This window comes from Corythoichthys intestinalis, chromosome 20 (assembly GCF_030265065.1).
Source record: "Corythoichthys intestinalis isolate RoL2023-P3 chromosome 20, ASM3026506v1, whole genome shotgun sequence".
NCBI lineage: Eukaryota > Metazoa > Chordata > Actinopteri > Syngnathiformes > Syngnathidae > Corythoichthys > Corythoichthys intestinalis.
In genome coordinates, this window is record NC_080414.1 from 18,029,023 (window position 1) to 18,055,683 (window position 26,661).

Here is a 26,661-nt window from a genome sequence, read left to right on the forward strand (position 1 = left end):
GTTTTTTGTTTTTGTTTTTAAACCCAAATATCGCGAAGTAACACATTTTCGGGCTGTAATTGCAATACCGTGATATTTTTTTCTTGCGGTTATCATACCGTCAGAATCTCATACTGGCAAAATGTGTTTTTTTCTCTCTGGCAACTTTTTGTGTTGAGAAAGAGAGTGTGTGTAAAATGTAAACATGATACGAGTCATACACATGTGCTTTTCATGGAAAATAATTCAATTATTTATCTTCTGATGGTAATAAAGTTGAGCTGTGGCTGTGGGTTTAGGCTCACCTAAAGGACTGCATTTATTTTAATTTTATTTAGAATACTTTGTTACTTTTTTATTTTTTTTACCCTTAACATTATACTTATGTTCCAATTTGCTAATTTTTTGAAAAATAAAAAATCCTGTTCAATGGAAAAAAGTTTTTTTTTTTGTTTTTTTTTTTTAACCCAAATATCGCGAAGTAACACATTTTCGGGCTGTAATTGCAATACCGTGATACCGTGATATTTTTTCTTGCGGTTATCATACCGTCAGAATCTCATACTGGCACATGCCTACTTGAGACGTATAATGTTTAAATATAAATATATTTATTTATGACAACATATCAAAATGGTAATATAGGTTATCGATATGCTCCTGTCAAAAATTGATATAACGTTATAAAAAAGTGTCACTGTTTAGAGAGAGAAAAAAAAAAAAAACTACCTAAGAGGTACCAAAGAGTTGCTACCAAAATCTTTAGTCGCGTAAACAATCCAAAAAATTCATCACTCGGATCTGTCCAATTCAGTTGACTTCAAACAGACTATTGCGGTCAATAGAAATCAATGAGATTTATTTTTAGGGCATTTACAGGTCACTTCTTGTTGAATTTGAGTCACTGCCTAGTCATTCCCGGGTCACTTGTTCAGTAACCCAGAATCAACAGGACGTGACCCAGAAATGCCCCATTATCAACAGAAAGTGACTGAAAATCAAGATCAAATGACCTGAAACGCCCCATAAATAATCCCATTGACCACCATAGACATCCAATCCGTTTGAAGTTGGAGGGAACTCAAACGAATTGGGCGAAGGAAGAATATAACTTGCAAGCGATGCTTCTATAAGGCAAAACAACATGGTGAAATGGCAAGAACTGCAATGGTACACTGGCTGCAGACGTTAGCTCGTCCTTTTAAGTCTTTAACCAGAATGAGTTCGTATTAACATATGATTAAGTCAGCAGAAAGTGCTTGAACTTTTCAAAGATAATCAAACCTCAGTGCCGGCAAGCGGCGTCAAAACACCAGAAGCAGAGGCAGGCAATAAGTAGACATGACAGCACTGCCATATCATATTGGCCCAAAGCCGACGTCAATATTATCTGATATCATTTTAAAAGGCTTTTATCGGAATTGTTAGTCAATCGTTATCATGAGCTTTGTATCACAAATCGTATCGTGAGGTACCCAGAGGTTCCCACCCCTAGTACACACATGTATCAGTCATAAGCAGATTTTAAGGGGGGTCCAGGCCGCCCCCCCCGGTGGCCGAAAAGTGTCATTGCATGTAATTGACCTATATACAGTATATATAAAAGTTGTAAAGCAATAAAACTGCAACAAATATGAATGAAATGAACAAAAAAACATTTTTATTATGGGTCGAAATTATTTTTCGAGCACCTTAGATAGTCGTATATATATATATATATATATATATATATATATATATATATATATATATATATATATATATATTAGAGAAAAAATATTTTTAGAAGTATTTTTTTTTCTTTGATTGAAAAGATTTTTTGGGGATTGAAGCAACTTGCATTCAAAAACTTTTTTCTATGATTGAAATGTTTCCTTTTTTTTTGATTGAAGTGATTTTTCTTTTTGAAAATCTTTTTTTTTTTTTTTTTAAGCAACTTAGTTTTTGATTGAATACTAAAGAGAAAAATGTCCTAGCCAAAATGTGGCCCAAACACAAATCAACGTTATTTCAATCAAAATGTTGCTTCAATCTAAAAAAAAAACTTGACTTTAATAGATAAATAAATAAATAATAAAAAATAATCAAAGAAAAAAAGGCTTTCACATGCATTTTTAAAAGTTTTTTTGAGTTTAAAATTTATTTTTGCATTCAAACACTTTTTTTTTTTTAATTGAAGCAACTTTTTTTTGATTGAGTAATAAAGACAAACCTACCTCCATATGGCTCCGCCCAGGGGATACAATTTTTGATTGGGGTAACTACATTGGCAAGACCCAATTCAATGAATGACGATTTTGGCGAAAAGTATTGCCTCAGCAGCCTGATTTATAATTCCCCTTCAGAATGATGGGAAACAAAAAAAAAACGCTCATTGTCAACTTATTATTTTAAATATTATTGTAAGTTAATTTTATTGCTGACACTGTGTTTTGGGGTCATCAACATGTTGTGCCCCCCTGCCCCAAAAGTCAAACTCTGCCTATGGTATCAGTACTTACAATAAAAATTCAGAATTTCTGCATGATCATTATTTGTTATACAGGTAATTAGAATGTGCAGATGTAGCCCACCGTTTCAGGTAAACAGCTTGCCAACACATACACACGTGTACACAACATGCAAAACTCCCTCCATCCCTCCTTACTGTGGCTTGCTAACTAAGTGATTTCTCCCCCAGCAATCCAGCAGCCTAATGATATTAGCTGTGCGTGTGTGTGAGCCAGGCATGATTTATGATTTCATAGCCTCATCCTCCTCTAATTAGTCACATCACAGTGCAAATTATATCTCACGCGCGCGTCCGTGCGACAACGTACCCGGAGATGTAACGCGCTTAAGAAAAAGCCTTGAGAGAGGTCGAGGCACGACGCGCTTTGGGGCGGCAGACGTTTAGATAACAAGCTCGACGCGGGCGCGCGCGTGCCACGGCCTCCGGCGATACGCGCTTAGTTTATATTCAAAATGAGTTTGGCGAAGGATCGTCTTTGAAATGGGATTATCGCAGTCATTCTGACGGAGGAGGGGACGGGGACGGATCCTCCGGCGACAATCGTCAGGCTTAAAAAGTCCACTTGAAAGGCTTCAATATTACTTTTTAGGAATTTTAGGGGATGATTTTCCATTCAAAAGCCTCAAATTTAAAGAGTACGCACACCCAGTACTTCTTACAAGACTCTGGAATGGGGTATTTGTGTTTAAAATAGTAGATTAACCCTTCAGTAGACATCAATTTAATAGTAAGCATTACCTTAACCCAGACATGTCCAAAGTCCGGCCCGGGGGCCAAATGCGTCCCGTGGTCAAATTTCATTCAGCCCCCAGCCTCTGTCATTAAATTAATAACGTCAGGCCCGCACACAGACCTAATAAATTGGTCAGCAGTACTGCTACCAGCATATGAAGTAGTTTACACACTAAATGATGCTCCTCATTTACCCACTAAACGGCAGCAGCACTCTAAGCAACATTATTCCGTGTGACCCTTTACTCCCAATTTTCTAAAATGGCGACAATTAACAAAAAACAGAAAGTTGACTGGGACGGCCGACGCTTCAAGGATAGGTGGAAATTGGACTATTTCTTCACTAAAATTCTTCACAACTGTGTCTGCCTCATTTGCAAAGAGACAGTCGCTGTTTTTAAAGAGTTCAACGTGAGGCGATATTACCAAACAAGACACGCTGATATGTACGACAAGATTACAGTGACGATACGTAGCGAGAAATTGAAGCAACTTGAAGCTAGTTCAATTTTACAGCAGCAGTATTTCGCAAGAGGAGAACGCCACAAAGGGTAGTTGCGAGATTGTTGAAATTATTAATTAAAAAATAATAATAAAGCAAATTTGACACACAGAATGGCTTGCTACAATTTGTTTAAATATATTGTTCTACGTAAAAGACGTCAGCCAAGGTCGGCCCCCCACATTTTTACCAGACCAAATCTGGCCCCCTTTGGAAAAAACTTTGGACACCCCTGCCTTAACCCATTCACTGCCAGTCCAGGTCACTGTGTTGAAAAATAACATTTAAAAGGGTAAATATACGAAAAAGAAAATCTCAACCACCCCTTGATGTCTGCGATTTCTGCTTCGCGACCCTTGTTATATCACCATGTTTCACCTATAAAATCCCCCAAAAATCCAGCTGTGTCTTGACACTCGGTAAGACATGCTACATGGAGTTTTTGGATCGTAACATGTTATGTATGCGATAATATCTCATTAAAATTGCGGCGTCTTTAATTCTGCTCTCGCGTGCTCTCGCCTCCAGTTAGGGTTTTGCTGTTTAAAAAAATTTTTTTTTTCAAAAATGCCCTCCTGTTCAAAATTTTTCTTCCCCAGAAAATTGAGATTTTGAGCTTCCCAATGATGTATCACAAATACATATAGGACAATTTTTAAAATTGGCCAAATTGGCGGGGCGGAAAACACTCAAGTCTCAAGTTCTGCTCTGAGACCCCCAATTTGGCCAAATTTCAAAATTGTCCAATATGCACGTGTGATGCATCACTGGAAAGCTTAAAATCTCCATTTTCTGGGGGAAGAAAAATTTTGAACTGGAGGGCATTTAATTTTTTTTTTTTTTTTTCTTAAAACAGCAAAACCCTAACTGAAGGCTAGAGCACGCGAGAGCAGAATTAAAGACGCCACGATTTTAACGAGATATTATCGCGTCCCTACCTCTTTTCGATCCAAAAACTCCATGTAGCATGTACCACCAAGTGACAAGACACAGCTGTGAATGGCCACAGCAGGATTTTTTGGGAATTTTAAGGGTGAAACATGGTAATATAACAAGGGTCGCGATGCAGAAATCGCAGACTTCAAGGAGAAGTCGAGATCTTAATTTTCATATATTTACCCTTTTAAACATTTTTTTTTTTATTTTTCTTTGTTTGGATCGATTATTTATCATCTAAAATATTGTAGAAAATGGGACAATAACGAAAAAAAATACAATTAAGCGATACATTTTTTACAGACGCCAATTTTTTTCATTGTGGCGTAATTTGTTTCAAAGTTTAAAATATGCGAGTGAATAATTGTTCAAAGTCGTTCTTTTTTTTTTTAAACTAAATATTAGACATCCATTACTGATTCTACGCTAAAAATGACAGGCATTTCAAATAATAAATACAATTACTTACCTTCTTTTTATGGCTGGGTTGCAACAAAAGCGGTTGCGCGACGTCTGTAAACGGGGGTTTCCAGGGTAAAACGGACAAATTAAAAATAGTTTGGGGGCTTATTGCGCCATCAATCTGCTAAGGCAGCATATAGATACATTGTTCTATCAAAGACAACAGTTCTTTTGGCTTAAAATACAGTAGTTTATTATAAAGAGGGGCGCAAGAGCAGAAATTGCTTTTTTAGCCTTGTCTGTGTTTTCCGCCATATATATATATATATATATATATATATATATATATACATACATACATATATATATATATATATATACACACATATATATAAATACAAACACGTAATCATTATGTGATTGTTTTTGATGATGTGCCGACGCTAACTGATGCATGCTAATCGTATGTGTGGATTCTTATTGCTGTATCAGCAGCTAGTCATAAACACAAATTTGAATTAAAGTCTTTGTTTTGTTCATTATAATAATGTTCATGTCATCATGAGAATTTTGGTTCGGTCAAAGGCAAATCTCAGCTGAATCAACCACTAGTATTTTTTACCTGTAGGTGTTCAAAAACTCAGGTGAATATACATTGAAAAACTATATATATATTATCGGTTATTGTATCGGTGTTGAGGAGCAGGAAGTTATCGATATCGGTTTCAAAAAATGGATATCGTGCACCCCTAATCAAAAGCTCTATTTTTCTTGTTGTTTATGTTGTTTTGTAAAAGGAAAACATTATTCAGATGTTTGGGACGTAACTAAAGCAAAAAATAGCTGTGTTAAAGTCAAAGTTATGTTTGAAATGTATGCTTTCACAAAAAGCTCAATCTCTGTTTTTTCATCAGAAATTGGAAAATTGTTCAAACTAAGCTATTTTCTAATGCTGATTTCTGAAGAATGGAAAAAGATATGAGCTAAGTTTTTTTTCCAGCTGAAAGAAGAGAGTCTAATCTTTCTTTTAAAGGGTTCTATGTTTATATAGCAATACAAGAGAATTTTCTGTGGGCCTTGCAAAATCAGTCAAAATCAAGTAAAACGGCCGGGAGCGAAGGGGGTTGCACCGGTGAAAATGGCTGGGAGTGAATGAGTTACACATTTCGCTAAAGGACAGAACAGTCATATTAACAAAAGGAAGTAAAAAATAAGATACTGTGAGGTACAATAAGATTGTATTGTTTACGCGACTAAAAAAAACACACACAAAAACGACTGGAGACAAAATGGTGGACGAGACTGGTTGATAGTTAAGTCAGGACTACCTGTATTCCGTTCAAGACAAGGGCGTAGGTTTGGTCTCAACATTGGTAGGGACGCTAAAACAGCATAACCTGCATGTACACTTTTTGCTGGGGACGGGACATTAATAAGATCAAACAGATTGGGCACATTTCTCAAATATAGCTCAAATATAGCTGGTTCCTACGTAAAAATGAAAAAAGGTTACAATAAAATTATTTTCATGGGAGAAAGTAATTTTTCAAAATGCTTGCTTCATATAAAGGAAATTTACAGTGGTTGTGTTTTTTTTAGGGGATGGGGTTAAAAAATGTGCATCAGCTGCGAATAAAAATATTTTTTTAATGATAAGAGATAGAAAATACATACATTTTAACATTTTAATTAGGGAACGAATTAGGGCTGTCAAAATTATCGCGTTAATGGGCGTTAATTAATTTTTAAAAATTAATCACGTTAAAATATTTGACTTAATTAACGCAGATGCCCCCGCTCAGACAGATTTAAATGACGGTACAGTGAAACGCTCACTTGTTAATTGTGTTTTATGGAGTTTTGCCGCCCTCTGCTGGCGCTTGGGTGCGACTGATTTTATAGGCTTCAGCACCCATGAGCATTGTGTCAGTAATTATTGACATCAACAATGGCTGGCTACTAGTTTATTTTTTGATTGAAAATTTTACAAATTTTATTAAAACGAAAACATTAAGAGGGGTTTCAATATAAAATTTCTATAACTTGTACTAACATTTTTCTTTTAAGAACTGCAAGTCTTTCGATCCATGGATCGCTTTAACAGAATGTTAATGTTAATGCCATCTTGTTGATTTATTTTTATAATAAACAAATACAGTCCTTATGTACCGTATGTTGAATGTATATATCCATCTTGTGTCTTATCTTTCCATTCCAACAATAATTTACAGAACAATATGGCATATTTTATAGATGGTTTGAATTGTGATTAATTGTGATTAATTACGATTAATTAATTTTTAAGCTGTAATTAACTCGATTAAAAATTTTAATCGTTTGACAGCCCTAGAATAAATGCAAAAAATGCACAGTCGGATTAACGTTAACTGTAGAAAAAGAACAGGAAGACACGTCACTAAACAGCTTTCTACTCGAGTTTTACAGGTTAGCAAGTTCACACGGTTTAATGTTATGCTGACCTTGATGCAGGTCGGACTTTCAGTTGCAAAATTAGTGGTGTGTTCCCCACTTTCACAACATTGACGTCTTTTTACATTACTTAAATTCGCTGCTGCTCGCTGAAAAAAACCTAATATCCCTCCTCTTCAAAGCGGGCGGAGGAGGCGGCATGTCGACATGTATTTCTGTGGGGATTGTGTGAATGTGGGGGTTCTGGTCATCAGCCAATCAAACGTGCGTTTGAAGGGGAAAAAATGGACCAGCACATTCAGCAAGTGAAAGGGGGTAAATGTAAGTGAACATAATGTAGGGTCAATTCTATCCTTACAACTTATGGGAAGACAATCTAAATTACCTATATAACTGAAATCATTATATAATGCAAATAAGGTTGCTTTAAAGGTTGGTGGGGACAATTTTAGCATCTCTATAAGTTGGTGGTGTTATGTCCCTACCGTCCCTATGCAAACCCACGCCCTTGGTTCAAGACCAACCTGGCAAGAGGTAGGCCATCACCACTCCAGCAAACGTTGTTTTTCCCTCGCGGCACGGGAGGCCGCAGCATCTCGGCTGCCAGCGGGTCGGCGTCCTCTTCGGCCCGCCCGGTCCACTCGCCCACCACGCGGGGGCGCAACACCGGATTGAAGCCGCCCAAGTTCTACGAGCAAAAAACACATCAGAGGATTTCGACTTCTGCGTTCCTCCGCGGCGAGCTTACCTGATCGACGTCGTCAGAGTTGGCGATACCTGCAAAAACGCAACAAAACCTTTAAGGAAAGGGGAAGGAAGCAGTCACGCGCGGGAACCATCTGGTAAACTTTGCCGGTGTGGGATTTCCCGCCGGGAAGGATCTTACTGCGACATTGTCGGCAAAGCAAGGACTCCTGCTGCTTTTTACTACTTGTACGTGTCAAGCTGAATGAGAGGGAGCGCTCACTGCGTGAAAGGCTCTCCAGGGCCCGGCCCAGCTTCTTGCTTTCCAGCAGGATGTGGTTCAGCTCGTCCAAATCGCGGCTGTCCCGCCAATCCCACGACGGACACTGAGGCACTGACAAAGAGAAAAAAGAAAGTGCCACCGAAAAATTGAAATGGCGTCTTTGTAACTCAGACGTCGTGTTGCTTGTGTGCTAATGTCAAATCGGCCTTTCATTTTTCATGAGCCGCGTGCACCCAAACACCTAGGAAATGTATTTTTAATGAGATCGGACTCCCGAGCGGAGCCGGAACAGGCACGCGCCAGAGCCGACAAATCTCTCTTTTACGTCCTTTTTAAGCATTTTCTCACTTCATCCGCTCTTTTCTGACCGCAGCTTGGAATAGCTGAACTAGCGGTGGCGTGTTAAATTATTGAGATGGACCACACGCTCTACATTTGACCCAGCCTTGACGTCTCCAGCGGTTTCCACGCACTGCAATGCCGTCACTATGTGAGGGTTGAGCAAATGCAACACGAAAAGAAGATTGGATATTGTTGACAGGATTAAAAAAATTTAAAAAGTTCATCTTTGTAACTAAATTTTTGCACATTATTAGCATTTTTTATTGTTTATACATTTGCTGTGTGATTAAAAATGTAATTTTTTTATTATTTGGATGTTTTTAACAATGTGATTTTGATATTTCTGCCACATTATTTGCATGTATATTTCTTTTTTCAATCATAAATTTTGTATATATTATTTAGATTTTTTTAAACAATGTTATTTTTACATTTATAGCTGAATTTTGCATGTATACAGTGTTCCCTCATTTTTAGCAATTAATGGGGACCAAAACCCACCACGATAAGTGAAAAACTGCAAAGTAGCGCCTCCCCCATGTTAAATGTATTTATTCAGATTTAGCATTGGAAAGAGTTACAGTACATATAAGTTTTTCACCTTTTTCTCCCAAAGTGTAATAATTAGAAAAATATGTATATATACATTATATTTTAATAAATGTTTTTTAAGCACTTCAAATGTAAGAATTATAATAAATTTTAAAAATGTTACTGTCCCACCGAATTATTTCTAAACAAGTAGTAAAATGCATCTTTGCGTGTTCATTAAATGCCTCACTGAGTGAGTTTACTCAAATCCGCTCAATCTGCTCACTTACACACAACGAGTTGCCACAGCAACTTTTTAACAAGTTAAATGACGATTGACATATGCGGTGCATTGAAGTTTCGACTATGATAACCATGATTATGATAACCTTAAGCCACAATATCGCGATTTCACTGTTTTGCAATTACAGCTCTAAAATGTGTTACTTTGAGATATCTTCCATCGAACAGGATTTTTTCTTTTTCAAAAAATATTGGCAAATCAGAGCATAAGTATAATGTTAAGTTAAAATAATTTTTTTTTAAAAATACAAAATATTATAAATAAAATTCAAATAAATGCAGTCATTTAGATGAGCCTCAACATACAGCCACAGCTCAACATTATTAACATCATAACCAAAATAATTATTTTCCATAAAAAGCACGTGTGTATGACTCGTATCATGTTTACATTATACACACAATCTCTTTCTCAACACAGACAGTTGCCAGAGAGGAAAAAAACATTTTTCCACCGCTAGACACACTAAACATGCTGGAGTCAACTCTCGTAGCTGGTGGGAAACGTTCATGACAGTGTTTACTAACCTTTAATTTTGTATAAATGCGAAATCATATTGAATTTAATTCAATTTTATTTGTATAGCCCTGGATCACAACAACGTTGTCTCAAAGGGCTTTGCAGAGGCAATATGATACACAATCAGAAACAGCAAATGAAGCAACAAAGATGAATAAATAAATTCAAGTCCTGGGTATCCCCCATCCTTAGACCCTCCATGTCGGCAAGGAAAAATTGGATGCATTGCCTCCTAGGCAGCCACCCTCCGCAAACATGTTTTACATGTCAGTTGGCCTCCTGCTCTCAGCCGCAGCAGTCTAACTTTTTCTGTAGCCAAAGTTTTCCCATACCAGCGATTTCAGTTTCTTCAATGGAGAAAAAAGGTTTAGGCGTTTCACCTCCTCCAGCCATTGTGTAGCCCAGCTGACTCACTGCCACCGAGCAACAATCAGCGGGGGAAGGTTGAGCCTTAGAGCTGCAAGCGAGGCTTTTGTCCATGCATTTTGGGGACAGAAAAAATAGCTAATACCTTAGGGACGGTATGACGGAAATTTTTTGCGGTTTTGAAAGCTTGACGTTTTCATACCACGGTATACCTTGGAACCGGTAATTGGCACAAGTCTACTTCAAAGCGATTCTGGCCAGATCAAACCTTAATGCCTGTCAATCATTGTTAACTTTAATAAGCAACTCCAGTGCACTGCCTGACCAAGAAAAACGGCAGGAGCGAGAGTTAGAGACAACATGATCAGATCAGGACAGCTCTATGAAATACTGCATTTATTTATTTTTTAATTTTAAAAAATTCTCTAAAATATGCCATATTTTTCTGTAAATTATTGTTGGAATGGAAAGATATACAGTATATATACATTCAACATACTGTACATAAGTCCTGCATTTGTTTATTATAACAATAAATACACAAGATGGCATTAACATTATTAACATTCTTTCTGTTAGCGATTGAAATACACCACAAGGTGTCTAATGTCGAGTTTTAAATTCACTTAGAAATCAAGCCAAACACTTTCTTTTGTTCCTCGACTGACGCCGAAGTTCCCTGTTTACTGGTCCATGCACTGTACCTCACGGTCATCTGAGTACTGGCTTCACAACGTACGAGACCTCTGATAGTTTGTATATTGTGACTAAATATTGCCATCCAGTGTATTTGTGGAACTAAACGAAATGTTTGAATAGAGTTTGACCAAAGTCTGAGTAAGTTTTATGTGTATTTTGTATAGCTATTCTGATTGGGAATGCCAGTTCTCTTTGCACTGTTGTTTAACTGTGTGAGAATAGGGCCTCATTAATACAGATTGAAGCGCTTTTCTTTTTGTGAACATTATTTTTTTTTTAGAGATATTATTTTTGTTGTGCTTTCACTAAATGATATTCATGTTTGTTGTGAAGGAGTTGCCGAAGCTTACGCCAATAAACGGCGCAGTCCAATGAACGCCTGTGTCCACTCACTTTTTGTAATTTTCTGATATAGAATTATCCGAGGCACCCTGAAGTGCACGCGGCGCCAATGCTGTTTACTCACATGATGCAGGAGTGAGTTAGATTTACGGCCTGCCGAGAGCCGTAAGCTGTGTTAATGTTGAAGCTGAATGTTCTAAAAAAGAAAAAAAGTGCCAGCACGTCGCGTGTGGTATACCTTTGTTAAGAACAAGCACAAAACAAGACACCTTTCTCTGCTTCTTCGCTTTCAAGTGCGTCATTGTAATGTGTTTGAGGCAATGCATGAGCGGGTCATTTCGCGCTGGCGTTAAATGCGTCAAATATTTTAACGTGATCAATTACAAAAATTAAATAATAATAATTTTATGAATTAATCTCATGATTAATTGCAAAACTTAATTAATAATAATTAATTTCATAAACTAATCTTATTAAAATATTTGACGCATTTAACGCCTGCGTGGAATGACCCGCTCATGCATTGCCTCAAACAGATTACAATGGCGCCGTATTTTTGGACATTGTGAGCTAAGAGGAAGAGAAAGGCAATGGACACAGGCGTTCATTGGACCGCGCCGTTTATTGGCATATCAGCAACTCCTTCACAACAAACATAAGTATCATTTAGTGAAAGCACAACAAAAATAATATTCCTATCTCTCCAAAAAAATATAATGTTCTCAAAAAGAAAAGCTGGCATTCCCAATCAAAATAGCTATGCAAAATACACATAAAACTTACTCAGACTTTGGTCAAACTCTTTTCAAACATTTAGTTTAGCTCAACAAATGCACTGGATGGCAATATTTAGTCACAATATACAAACTATCAGTGGTCTCGTACGTTGTGAAGCCAGCACTCAAATGAACGCGACTCACAATAGACAAAGTCTAAAAAACAAACAAACAGTCGAGGGACAAAACACACTCATTGCCTTGATTTCTAAGTAATTTAAAATTCGCCATTGACACCTTGTGGTGTATTTCAATCACTATCTTACGTAGTTAAAGACACTGTGGAAGAAGGCTGTGACGTCACCGCTCGGCAACGTCAACAATGGCGAGCTACTACTTTATTTTTTGATTGAAAATTTTACAAATGTTATTAAAACGAAAACATGAAGAGGGGTTTTAATATAAAATTACTAGGGTTGTTCCGGTCATGTTTTTTGGCTCCCGATCCGATCCCGATCGTTTTAGTTTGAGTATCTGCTGATCCCGATATTTCCCGATCCGATTGCTTTTTTTTGCTCCCGATTCAATTCCAATTATTCCTGATAATTTTTCCCGATCATATACATTTTGGCAATGCATTAAGAAAAAAATGAATAAAACTCAGACGAATATATACATTCAACATACAGTACATAAGTACTGTATTTGTTTATCATGACAATAAATTCTCAAGATGGCATTTACATTATTAACATTCTTTCTGTGAGAGGGATCCACAGATAGAAAGACTTGTAAATCTTAAAGGCCAGATGTGACTTTGTATATTGTGACTAAATATTGCCATCTGGTGGATTTTTATGAGCTTTCAGTAAATTATAATTCAGGCATTTAACTTCTGCCCAAATGCATGATGGGAAGTGCACCCATGACTGGGCGTAGTGCTACCAATTGATATATGTTCTCTGCGTTAGGGACCAAGTTTGGGTGTTATGATAAAGATCAAATGCTACCTTGCTTCCCCACATTGCTTTCCATGATATTTCTAATCGAAGGGAGAGGGATTGTAAGGCTTTAGCCAATTAAAAAAAGGCTCCAAAGGCTGCCAAAATTCACCCTACTCACTACACGCTGCCTTATAACTCTCTATATGGGTAAAACAGCACCATTACAGATTCAACGCGACAATGCGAGAGTGGGTTGTGCAGCGCGTGCATTAATTGCATTAAATATTTTAACGTGATACATTATGTAAAAATTTAATTACCGCCGTTATCGGGATAAATTTGATAACCCTACTTTAAGCCTAATCTAAAGTTTCTGGATGAGTGTAACATATTATGTTTGTAACATTAAATACAATTAGAAAACAATTTAATTTAAAAAATATGTATATATATTAAAAAAAGGCATGGCCGATATTTTTTTGCCGATTCCGAAACTTTGAAAATGACACAATCGGGACATCTTTAAAAATTACTATAACATGTACTCACATTTATCTTTTAAGAACTACAAGTCTTTCCATCCGTGGATCCCTTTAACAGAAAAAATGTTAATAATGTTAATGCCATCTTGTGGATTTATTGTTATAATAAACAAATACGATACTTATGTACAGTATGTTGAATGTATATATCCGTCTTGTGTCTTATCTTTCCATTCCAACAATAATTTACAGAAAAAATATGGCATATTTTAGAGATGGTTTGAATTGCAATTAATTACGATTAATTAATTTTGAAGCTGTGATTAATTCGATTAAAAAATTTTAATCATTTGACTGCCCTATGCATATATATATATATATATATATATATATATATATATATATATATATATATATATATATATATATATATATATATATATATATATATATATATATATATATATTAGGGCTGTCAAAATTATCGCGTTAACGCGCGGTAATTAATTTTTTAAATTAATCACGTTAAAATATTTGACGCAATTAACGCACATGTCCCGCTCAGAAAGTATTCTGCCTTTTGGTAAGTTTTACAGCAAGGCTTTTTGCGCTGTTCAACAGCGAACTCTTGTGGTCGCTTTGCGACATGGTTTATTATTTTCTTCTTTTCTTCATTATGGCTGCACGGCGTCTCGGGCTGATAATGTTGTGCTTATATGATCCTTGGACAAGATTTGTCCGTAAGTATGGTTGTTGTAAAGAATGTACATATTATGTTAGTAAGCGAAATGTTATATTTTTTGTATGAGACGCTTTTTGTTTATGTTTAGTGAACCTGTATAGCGTGCTAAGCTAACGTTGCTGCTAATGCAATGCTGTGTACTTTTTTGTTGTTGTTTCACAACGGTCTAAAGAGGACAGTGGTTTGAGGCCATTTTATTAATAAATCAGATGAAAAAGGAAGAAGTCTGATCATTAAGGCGTCGTTCACTAGCTGTCTAGCTTTGGAAAAAGTAGACGCTTCGGAGTGAGGACAGCATAGACAGATTTAAATGACAGTAGAGTGAAATGCCCACTACAGTCCTTAGGTACCGTATGTTGAATGTATATGTCCATCTTGTGTCTTATCTTTCCATTCCAACAATTTATTTTACAGAATATATATATAATTTACAGAAAAATATTGTATATTTTATAGATGGTTTGGATTGCGATTAATTGCGATTAATTAATTTTTAAGCTGTAATTAAATCGATTAAAAATTTTAATCGTTTGACAGCCCTAATATATATATATATATATATATATATATATATATATATATATATAAAACATTTCTAATTACTTTTATTTTTTTATTTTTTATTTTTTTAAGTGATATGTGACATGTGATGTGACTGAATACATTTTTTAAATAAATATATATAAAGGCCTACAATCTCCCAGTCAAAATGGATTGGACGTCTATTGCTGTAAATGGCAACCACTGATGTAAACATTAAAATTACCCCCAAATTTTTTTTTATTTTTTATTTTTTTAGTTATTGCAGTCACAACGCATTATACAAGTGATAAGGAACGTGTACGTGCTTGTACTTGTGGTAACACGCTGTAACAAATTTCAATTCCAGATAATGACATCAAATTAAAACCCGGCGGAGCGTGTGACAGGGAAACAAGTCATACAATTAGCACGTTCGACGTCAGTGTTATATCACTGACATCGGTGAGTCACTTCAGGAAAGAAAAATGTTAACTCACGCGACTTGTGTTCCGGCGACGGCGGCGACAAACTGGACACTGCCAGGTCGCTTTTGGACTTCTTGGGTTTCCTGGGGTGAAATTGCCACGATTTGTCGTGCTGCCGTAGCTCCCGGCGAGTGTTTTTGCTTTCTTTTGAACACATGCATGAAAAATAAGTTGCGCAAAATTTAAAAGGAAGTTGACGAGGTATGTTTGCGTGTCGTCGACCTACCCGGTGAGGTCTGAGCCCACAACGCCGCCGACCCGGAGAGCACTCGGGGCATCTTTCCCGGGCTATCCTGCTTGCTCTGGAGGTGGTCGATGAGGAAAGGGATGGGACGGTCGGGGGTCTCGCTTATTAGTTTAGTCATCAACTCCTGAATGGGCAAAGAGAAAACAGTAATGTTAAGTTGTGGAAATGAGTAAAATAGGAATAGTTGTCCTCCTGCCATACTCGGAAGATGCTGTGTTGGAATTGATTAAATGGCATTTTGAGCGATATTGCAATGACCTAGCAATATTGTTTTCTTTTTTGTTTTTTTAATGACAATGCAAACACACAGAGGCTACCGCATGAAAGTTTGGACTGTCTTCTTTTATCAGAAAACGTTTGAAGAAGTTTGTTTCCAACTTCTTCCGTTCTTTCGCATTGGAAATTTTACAGTCAACCCTGCAAAAAAAGTTTTCTCAGTCACAAATTCACACAGTGTAGCACAATTTGGGAAAAAAATTTTAAAAAATTTTTAAAAATCTGGTCGATAACTGACATTTGAGAAGCCTAACAAATTCATAAGTTTTGAGGAAATTCATACGTTAATTTTCTGGATAAAAAAAAACACAAAATTAGATCAGGTCTTCAAGACTAAATATTTTAATGCTGAAACAGCTTGAATGTGAGCCAAATGTAAGCATTGACTAAACAGGTAATATCTGACTGAATTCACTTACAAAGGAAAGAGACCAATTAGCAATTATTACTAGGGCTGCAGCTATCGAATATTTTAGTAATCGACTGAAAATTCTATCGATTAATCGAGTAATCGGATTAAACATTTTTTTTTAGGTAAAGAGCAATTACACATATAGATGAGAAAACAAGACATTTCATGTAATATTGAACCATTTTCAGTCAACCAATGTCTTTATTTTTGATGTACATTGTTGAAAACAGCCAACAATTGCATCTCAAATGTGACTAAAAAAAGACTAATTCACTGCTTTCACTCCAAAAACTTTAAGATCTTATAAAAAAAAAAGATACATTATATATATATATATATATTACTTACCTAAAAATGTCATTACGCTTGATAACACACATGACTTAAAAGTTAGGTGTTTTTCCTACGTGTTTCAATTGAATTTCCACTTGTGTCAAGCTATAAGTTCTAGTTAAATTTTAAGTTAGTCTTAACTGTAAGTCCTGATAGGATTTTAAGTTTTTGCAGTGTTCAAAATAAATGCAGTGCTGTATTGGAGCACATTAAGCACCAGTGCTACTGGTGTTTTATCCAGCAATGACTACTGAGCTAAAATTGACAGTTAGCATTATTATGTTTTTATTTTACACCCTAATCACTCTACAGCGCCGTTTTCACAGATTAAATAAAGCCTGTATGTAAGAGTTAGCCACGCATCGACAGTGGTCATAATGAATAGAATCCTAGCCCTCCGCAGGGATAACGTTACGTGAACGAGTAAAAGTAACGTTAATCTTATTTATGAGCGCCGAGACGTGTACTGCTTTAAGATGGCGTTTGTATTATTAACGCCGCCGAGTCGGTCATTCCGCATCTAGTTCTACGTACATGTGATATCTATGACACGCATCAGACGCAACCTGCTACCACCGTAGCAACATACGGGCGTAGTTTTTAGCAACGTCCGCGCAGTTTGTAACAGCTGTCGGCTGCAGTAAGTTTTTTTTTTTTTTTTTTTTTATTGCTTCTTGCTCTATGCACGTGACGTCAGCGCGTTGTCCCACATGAAAAGTAGTCCGGGCAAAACGTGATGCTTAGAGCTGGCAAAATTAAACGATTCCTCGAAGTGAATAAAATTACTCGGATCAGTTTTTAAACTCGAGTGACTCGAGTTGCTCGAGTATTCATTTCAGCTCTAATTATTACACAGTGACGTCAATACAAATTTCACTTCATCCCGCATTGACGTAGCAAAGAGGGGCAGACATTACACTCGTGAATATTATGTTGGGGTTGCGAAAGTATGAAAATACTGTAGATGAGAACACCAAAAATAACTAAAATTGCATTTTCGGTTTTCGGTTAAAAGGCCGAAAGTTGAGCACCGAAAAGCGCGAAGAACCTTAGTCCTCTTGTGATGATGTAATCAAAACACGGCGAGCTTAAACAACTGGCTAACAGCCAACATGTGCACAGTTTGGAAGTATTTCTTGGTATCAAACAAAATATATCAATTATTAAATGAAGGAAAATAAATTTCATCATTCAAAACATCGCTGCTACATACTCGCTCTGAAGTTGCTTTCCATTGATGTCCAGTATCACATCGTGAGTAGTTTGGAGTTTATTTCTACTAGTACAACCCCTAGCAAAAAGTATGGAATCATCAGTCTCGGACGAGCACTCACTCAGACATTTTATTATGTAGAACAAACTCAGATAAAAATCTTGAAAAAATAATGAATTAGTTCAAAAGTGCAACTCCTTGGCATTCAGAAACACTAAAAGAAATTAATAAAAACATTGTGGTGGTCAGTAAAAGTTACTTTTGAAGAGCAAGTGCAGGGAAATAAATATAGAATCACTCCATTTTGAAGAAAAAAATATGGAATTCATTTTGAGTAGAAAATACAGACACACCCAGTCAATTTCCTTTCCTTAATTGGGTACCTGCCTCAGATTAGATCTGCTCGTTAGTCAGCAGTTAAAAACAGTGCAGTTATCACACCTTGGAGACACCAAGTGGATTCATAAGAATCATGGCTCCAACAAGAGAGATGTCTCTTGAGACCAAGGAGAGGATTATCAAACTTCTTGAAGAAGGTAACGCTACACATATGGTTGCCAAAGATGTGGGCTGTTCACAGTCAGCTGTATTAAAAATCTGGACCAAGTACAAACAGCATGGCAAGGTTGTTAAAGTTAAACGTACTGGTAAAACATCCAAACGTCATGACAAACAACTAAAGACCATTTACCATATATCTTGAAAACAGAAGATGTACAACAAGACAAATGAAGAAGAAATGGGAGGAAGCTGGAGTCAAGGTATGTGACAGAACTGTGCAAAATCACCTAAAGAAAATGGGATTTTCATACAGGAAAGTTAAAAAGAAACCATCTGATGGGGAAAATATTATGTGACCCGAAGTGAATTAGCACATTACGCCTTATGATAAATTCAATCCGGATCAAAGGGCGGAATGAGGGGGGACAATATTATGTGATGCCTTAACATTAGCACATTATGCCTGTGTGATGTATGATTGCCCCTGTGACCTAGATTGTAACAACTTCTCCTTGTTTCCACTTCGACGCCTGTTATTGTTTTTCACCTTGAGTTCCATAGTTAGGAGGGAATCTCACGAGATAACTTGTTTTGCACCATAGTATTGTTTTTTACGCGCTTGGGTTCCATAGTTAGGAGGGAATTTCATGAGATAACTTGTTTTGCACCCATAATATTTACCGCGGGGACAGAACATCTGTTACCAGGACGGCACAACTTGTTGACCATGTGAGAAGCCCTTTTTCAAGGGGCTGAACCAAAAGTAGCTTTAATATTTGTCATTGGGCAAGGTGCGCGCCGCCTGGGGGCGGGGGTTGGCCGTCCCCGTGGGCGCGCTCCTACAAGAACCGGACATTTCCGGGCGACCTGTGAAGTCCGCTGGAGGATCACCTACGGATCGCTCGGCTTTGTTCCTTCGCCGCTTTACCGGAGCGTTGGCTCCCCGCTCATTTGTCACGGTAAGCGATTTTCATTGCTAAGGAACATCTTGTTGTGCTGTAACGGTAGCGCGGGGATTCTGGGATTGACAAGCTAGATCTAGCGTCATCGTTACTACTTGTTATGCTGGTTTTGATGTTTGTTTGCTTGCTCTTGTGGGATTGTAATCAATAAATCTAATTTATTCTGCATTTTCTAATCAATAAACATCGTATATTTCGCAAAAGTGTGCCTGTTGCTGACTCACTGCGAACCCGGAAATTTCGGAAAATACTATCATTGACACTTAAACAGAAAATATCAAGACTGCAATGGGCTAAAGAGAGCCACTCATGGACTGTGGATGAAGGTTATTTTCAGTGATGAGTCAAGAATCTGCATTGGAAAAGGTGGTGATGCTGGAACTTTTGTTTGGTGCCGTTCCAGTGAGATTTACAAAGATGACTGCCTGAAGAAAACATCAAAATTCCCTCAGTCCTTGATGTTATGGGGCTGCATGTCAGGCAAAGGCACTGGGGACATGGCTGTGGTTAAATCTTCAATAAATGCACAAGTTTACATTGAAATTTTAGACAGCTTTCTTTTCCCTTCAATTGAAAATATGTCATTTTCCAAGATGACAACGCATCATACCACAGAGCTAAAACTGTTAAAGCATTCCGTGGAGAAAGACTAATCCAGTCAATGTCTTGGCCTGCAAATAGCCCAGATCTCAACCATATTGAAAACCTGTGGAGGAAATTGGGGGAAAAAATAGTCCACAGCAAGGCTCTGACCTGCAAGGATGATCTGGCAACTGCAATCAAAAAGAGTTGGCACCAAATTGATGAAGAATACTTATCAAGTCCATGCCTCAGAGACTGCAAGCCAGAGGTGGTGCTACTAAATACTAGAGATGTGTTTTAATTGTTATTTCTTTGTTTGTTTCCTCAGAATTGAGTGACTCTATATATTTCCCTGCACTTGCTCTATAAAAGTAACATTTACTAACCAACACAATGTTTTTCATTCATTTCTTTTAGTGTTTCTGAATGCTAAAGAGTTGCACTTATGAACGAATTCATTATTTTTTTCAAGCTTTTTATCTGAGTTTGTGCTACATGATAAAATGTCTGAGTGATTGCTCGTCCGAGACTGGTGATTCCATATTTTTTGCTAGGGGTTGTACACTGTTCACTTGGTTAAAGTAGTATTTTAATGAATACATGTGCATTTGCTGTTGTTTAGTACAATACATTTCTAGTGCGACCACTTCCTCTTTTTGTCATTTCCCGCAACTTCCACACCCCTCCTCTGCATGTCGCTGTTTAATTCGGCCAGAAGCGACGTCGCTCAGCTCCATTGCCGCGAGAACTCAGCCCACCCGCCTGTCTCTCGATCGATTCCACTTGTTGAACAAGAAAACGCAGAGTCTTATTTTAAGGAGTAGGAGAGATTGTAATAGCCTTGTACAGACCTTTACTAGTTTGGCGAAAATGGAATAGTTTTGTTGTTGTGAACTACAGTTCCACACAAACATACAATGGTACTTCTACATACGAAGTTAATTTGTTCCAACACCTTGTTTGTAAGTCGAAATGGTCGTATGTCGAGTAGGATTTTCCCATACAAATACGTTAAAATTCCATTAATTTGTTCCACAGCCAAAAAACCCTAAACTAAATCCTTAATAAATACTGATAGTAGTTGTGCAAATGGCAATTACATTAAGCAAAATAAATAAATTATATATTAAAATCATAATAATAATATAATAACAAAATCGGGCAATCTGGCAAGATGATGGCTGGATGGATGGATGGATGGATGGATGGATGGATGGATGGATGGATGGATGGATGGATGGATGGATGGATGGATGGATGGATGGATGGATGATGATAATAATAATTCCTGTAATAATTTATCGAATCTGAACGCACCGCGTGGCTGATGTGACAGTGAGATATGTGCGGTGGAGAATTTATTTTCTCTTTTAATGTTCTGTGGTTGATGGTGTCACTGCAGTGGACAGTATTAGTGTAGTGTTGCACAAGTTCTGAAATAAATGATTAAAAACCTGACGAAGCTGGAGATTTCCTTGGCGATGTTACCACAATAATAATTGTCACCTTGACTTAACGGCCATGTTTTTGAGCCAGTTCACGGACGCGCACACCACTCTCATATTTTCTATCATTTCCATCTTCATTTCAACTTTTTTTTTTTCATCACCTTTGCACCAACCTTCTTGGAACCCATGTTGATTTCTCTCAAGAAAATCCACTGTGCGTCAGTCTTGCAGGAAAATAAGGAACCTGCGGCGCTGTCATAAATCGTCATATTTCGAGCATTTCGTCAGATGTAGAAATAAATGGAGAGAGTAATTTTATGTTGGATGTCGAAAAGATCGTGTGTCCCAAGACATGTTTTTAAAGCCTGGGTTATGCTCACGCGTTGTGGTGACGGCGCAGCGACTACGTCGTCATTCGATATTCGATGGTTCTCCGGCCAGGTGACGCGTTGCTCTGTAGTTCACCGCCAAGCCACTAGAGGGGTGTTGTGTTATGTTTGTACGGTTTTGGGGCATGCTTGTTGACTTCCTCTTGTCTAGTTTAACGGAGAAAAAAATAAACAATGCAAGATGGAACGCTTGAATGTGGATCTTCAGCTCATCAACATTGAATAAATGTTGATCCTACAAATGTTGAGGCGCAGTCGACGCAGAAGACTGTTTCGAGGCGGTCTGTCCAAATTTTGATGCCGCATAGAGTTCTTCTAGCCTTGGATGAAAACCAGCTAGCTGTGGCGGCTAGCTTCAAACTGGCGTTGAGCACTGCGTCCAGCGTTTTGTCCGAGGTCTGCAAAGCCCTCTAGCCCGATTTGTTTGCCGTGTCCTACAACCAGCCAGTGGGAAGCCATAGCAGATTTCTGGCGTCTATGGAACTTCCCAAACTGCGTTGGAAGCCTTGATGTTAACGTTATCATAAAAAGCACCGAGGCACTCTCAATCAGTGATGATATATCGTGTGTGAACTGTCTGTTATTGAAAATTAAAGATCAAAACAACTCTTTTGACACCAAACATGTGCTTTATTCTTCATATACTTGAAGTGTGACACGTAAATAAGTCACAGACTCACAGCAAACAGATGCACCAACCAAGTGCACCAACCAAAAATACGACATAAAGTGATAAAAAGCTGGCAGTTTTTGGCCGACTGGGTCACAGCTTCGTGTGGCCACTCGATTCCGAACACACGTCTCGGTGGTTCTTCCATTTTTTTATTCAATCACTGACTTTGCCATTTGGCAAACTTTACGATGTCTTGACGAGACTTGCTCTTCGATGATACTCCCGTCCAGTGTTGTTAATTTTACTTTAAAAAAGTAATTAATTACAGTTACAAATTACTTCTCCCAAAAAGTAATTGCGTTAGTAACTCAGTTACCTGAATGTAAGAGTAATTAATTACTTGGCAAAGTAACTAGTGATAATTTTCTATTTTTTTTTTATCTCAAAAAAAAAAAAAAAAAAAAAAAAAAACAGGTCACGCAATGTGAAGTTTAAAGGGTTTGGGGGACAATTGGCCCTAGCCCAATTCTTTACCCTCCACTTAACTAGAGACAAGGGTATTGCGTTAACTAGATATTAACCTTTGCAATGTATGGAAGTCATTTGAAGTTGTGAATCAACCGTTAAAGTTGTTAAAATTGCTCCCGTTATTGCATTAGTTCCCTTCTATCTACTTTAAACATGTGTAAGTTTTTAAACTGTTCCATCATTTAAAGATAGATTTAAGTTAAGATTTTGCCGATTTAGGAGCATTTTAGATTAAAAAAAAAAAAAAAAAAAAAAGTTACTTAGGTTCGCTAGGAATGATCTCTACATCAGAGCCTTCCTGAGAGGTCTACTGCTTTAAGATGGCGGCTGTTTACCAACGCATGTAGTCCTTAAAACATGTTGTCAATGCAGCTGTGGCTGTCATTTGCATCTAGTTCTATAATATGATATCTACCGTGTCATGTGGGCGTAGTTTGTCGGCTATGGCTAGAGTCAGGTGTTATTGGAGCCACCTAGCATAGCGGTTGCAACAGCGTCTTCCCCACTCCTGATCTGCTCTTTCATCTCCGTGAGTCCGTTTCTCTCAGACTTTTTTTATTCAACCAACTTAGTAACGCATAGTAACGCACGCCATTCCCGCCTCAGTAACGGTAACGGCGTTGCCAAGATGAGAAAAGTAATTAATTAGCTTACTCATTACTGAAAAAAATAACGCCGTTAGTAACGCCGTTATATTCTAACGCCGTTATTAACAACACTGCTCCCGTCGGCTTGGTCCATTTTTGCATCTCGAAAAATAATGTTTTACAATGGCGGTGATTTCGTGCTGAACCGGAAACAACAGTCTGAGCGAACCAATCACAGTCCATTTCCGCCAAGTCATATGCGTTGATGTGACGCTAGGGTTTGAAAAATCAATAGGACCGCGTCAGGCTACGGCGCGGGGTCTTAATTCGGGTTTTCCTTGACGGCGCAGGTCTGACGCGGAAGTATAACTCGGCCTTAACTCGTCATTGTCTCATCATCGTCATGGAAAAATTGTTTAAGTCATCGTTGAACAAAGATAACACTGGTGTGAAACTATATTTTAAGAACATTTCTCCGTTTGAGCAGCAAAAGCATACTGCAGAGTTCCAAAAATCCATCATTGGAAGGAATGCCCACCCCTCCGACTGGGCTGAAAATCTGCATGCAGCTCACGTCCATACTGTAGAACAAGAACAAGGCGACCGGTCGCGTGCCAGCATATATTGATTGCAGGCCCAATGCACCGGCTACTATGACATCATACTAGAAAACAATGAGCATTTTCCTCTGTATGCTCAGGAAACGAGCAGCTCAGAATCATCACATGAGAAAGAGCGTTTTCACAACCGAGGATCCAAGATTTCAGTGCGGCGGTACTTTGTTTTGCGGCGGCGGTAATTGAATGTCTGTCCGCCGGCCAAGAAACGGACCCGGTGTCATTGGAAGCTCCCGGCGGGCGCAGAAATTCTCAATGACGGCCCTGACCCGCTACACGGGGAGAATACAAGAAGGTCGAAGCGTTCCTTTGATAGTGTGGCGCTTCCCGTAGTTAGCTAGTGGGTTCAACACCGATTCTATCTCACGTGTGACGTGTAATAATCAAAAATTGATGAATCCATTTATAGTCGCCGTCCCAGGAGTGAGTGAAATATACAAAATCCTTGACAAGCTTGTCACGAGCGCAGTCTAGTGCTATAAAATGCAGACATGCTCTCATCATGATTCGTCCTTGTGTGAAGCAAAATGTCTTCACTGTGATGACGACTGTCAGATATGGATGCTATTTTCCTGCTTGCTTGTTATTGTGGCTATAATTCCTGTGGAATGGTATAAGTGACACGAGAGTGGGTGGGTAATAGCTATGTGTCCCAACATTATATATATAAAAAATGGAGAAATGGGTTATTAGAAGATTGACTGAAACAATCAATGATGTAATGTTTTAAGCAGAAAAAAACCTTTAAAAATCTTAAACTAATTAAGTTTTCCTAAATATGTATTTTTTATGACAGAAAATACAATCTGTTACATAAATACAATTTCAAATACAGTTGTGTTTTCCTAATTCACAAGTTTACAAGATATGAACCGCCATTCTACGAATTTTTTTCTAAAACTCATATTAAACTATTCATCGAAAGAGACTTTTTGCTGTTTTATTCTACTCCTAACTAAACATTAAACAAATAGAATTACATTCTCGGACTACCTACAGCAGGCCTAACTATCTTAGTTAGGAGTGGGAACCTCTTGGTACCTCACGATACGATACGATAAGCGATACAAAGCTCACGATAACGATGATCTGACGATATGGCGATACAACGATTATCGATACATTGTTCAGGAAATCATTCTAGGATATTCTACAAACAAGCTTCTGCTGTGAATTGGAATGACTTTATCACTAGGAGACGTTCAATCCGTTTGAAGTGGGAGGGTGGCAGCGAATGAACATTCGTTCATTCGCTGCCATCCCTCCCACTTCAAACGGATTGGACGTCTATGGCTGTCAGTGGCAGTCAATGCCAAGCAATTAGGTAATTTTGGGCCATTTAAGATCTCACTGGAACAGCACCAAACAAAAGTTCCAGCATCATCACCTTGTCCAATGCAGATTCTTGACTCTTGACACCTTGTCCAATGCAGAATCTTGACTCTTAACAAGGTGATGATGCTGGAACTTTTGTTTGGTGCCATTCCAGTGAGATTTACAAAGATGGTTGCCTGAAGAAGACATCAAAATTCCTTCAGTCCTTGATGATATAGGTCTGCATGTCAGGCAAAGGTACTGGGGAGATGGCTGTGGTTAAATCTTCAATAAATGCACTAGTTTACATTGAAATTTTAGATTTCTTATCCCTTTAATTGAAAATATGTTTGTCATTTTCCAAGATGACAATGCATCATGCCACAGAGCTGAAACCGTTAAAGCATTCCTTGGAGAAAGACTTATCCAGTCAATGTCATGGCCTGCAAATAGCCCAGATCCAAACACTATTGATAACCTGTGGTGGAAACATTGACAATTTTTAAAAATGATATCTCGGTTCTTGGCAGGAGCATATCGATAACCTTTTGGGATACAAAGTATCACGATATATCACCATTTCGATATTTTGTCACACCCCTAATCTTAGTGCTGACAAAACATGCTAAGCGCCATTGACATGCTTACAGCTAGCATCGAATGTTACTGTTTATAAACTCATAAACAACTTAACAACATTAACAACTTATAAACAAATGTTTAAATTTTAAAACAGAAATAATACATTTCAAGAGGTAATTTGGTAGTACCCACCAGAATACATTCCAGTCTTCAATTCCTCTACCATAAATAACCATTAGTCAGGGGTGAAAATGGGCCGGAACGGGTCGGAACACCGTTCTGGCATGAGTTTCGCAGCCGGAACGCTGTTCCGTCATACCTTGCTTTGAAAATATGACGGCAACTGTCAAAACCCTATGTTGATGGTTTGTTTAAAGTATTGTATTTTGTCAAATTATCCTCTCTGGTGGCGGCGTTGGGTGTGATGACTGAGAAGCAGACGTGTCTGACATGGCTAAGGGACAGCTACGCTCTGGTTCGGCCCACATAAGGCTGTAAGTTGTTTCAGTTGATGTATGTTGGTGTAGGCATTTGTGGTTAAGTTTGGAGATACTGTTTGTTTAGTTATGTTTAGTGATTTGCAACAAAAGAAGTGTAAATACG

The 26,661-nt window shown here is 37.8% G+C and overlaps 1 protein-coding gene across 4 annotated transcripts in view; it reads right to left on the bottom strand.

Moving 5' to 3' along the window:
- Positions 1-26,661, bottom strand: part of c20h8orf34 (chromosome 20 C8orf34 homolog) — an 85,183-nt gene that overhangs the window by 51,551 nt on the left and 6,971 nt on the right. Inside the window, exons 2-6 of one of the 4 annotated variants that reach the window (XM_057823829.1) lie at positions 15,681-15,825; positions 15,467-15,598; positions 8,461-8,571; positions 8,242-8,270; positions 8,018-8,181 (exon numbers count right to left, since the gene is read on the bottom strand). In XM_057823829.1, coding sequence (XP_057679812.1) covers positions 8,018-8,181; positions 8,242-8,270; positions 8,461-8,571; positions 15,467-15,598; positions 15,681-15,825 — 581 coding nt within the window. Of the gene's footprint in view, positions 1-8,017; positions 8,182-8,241; positions 8,291-8,379; positions 8,572-8,808; positions 8,957-15,466; positions 15,599-15,680; positions 15,826-26,661 lie in introns of those variants that run through there. The other 3 variants (XM_057823828.1, XM_057823831.1, XM_057823830.1) reach the window with 3 other exon arrangements.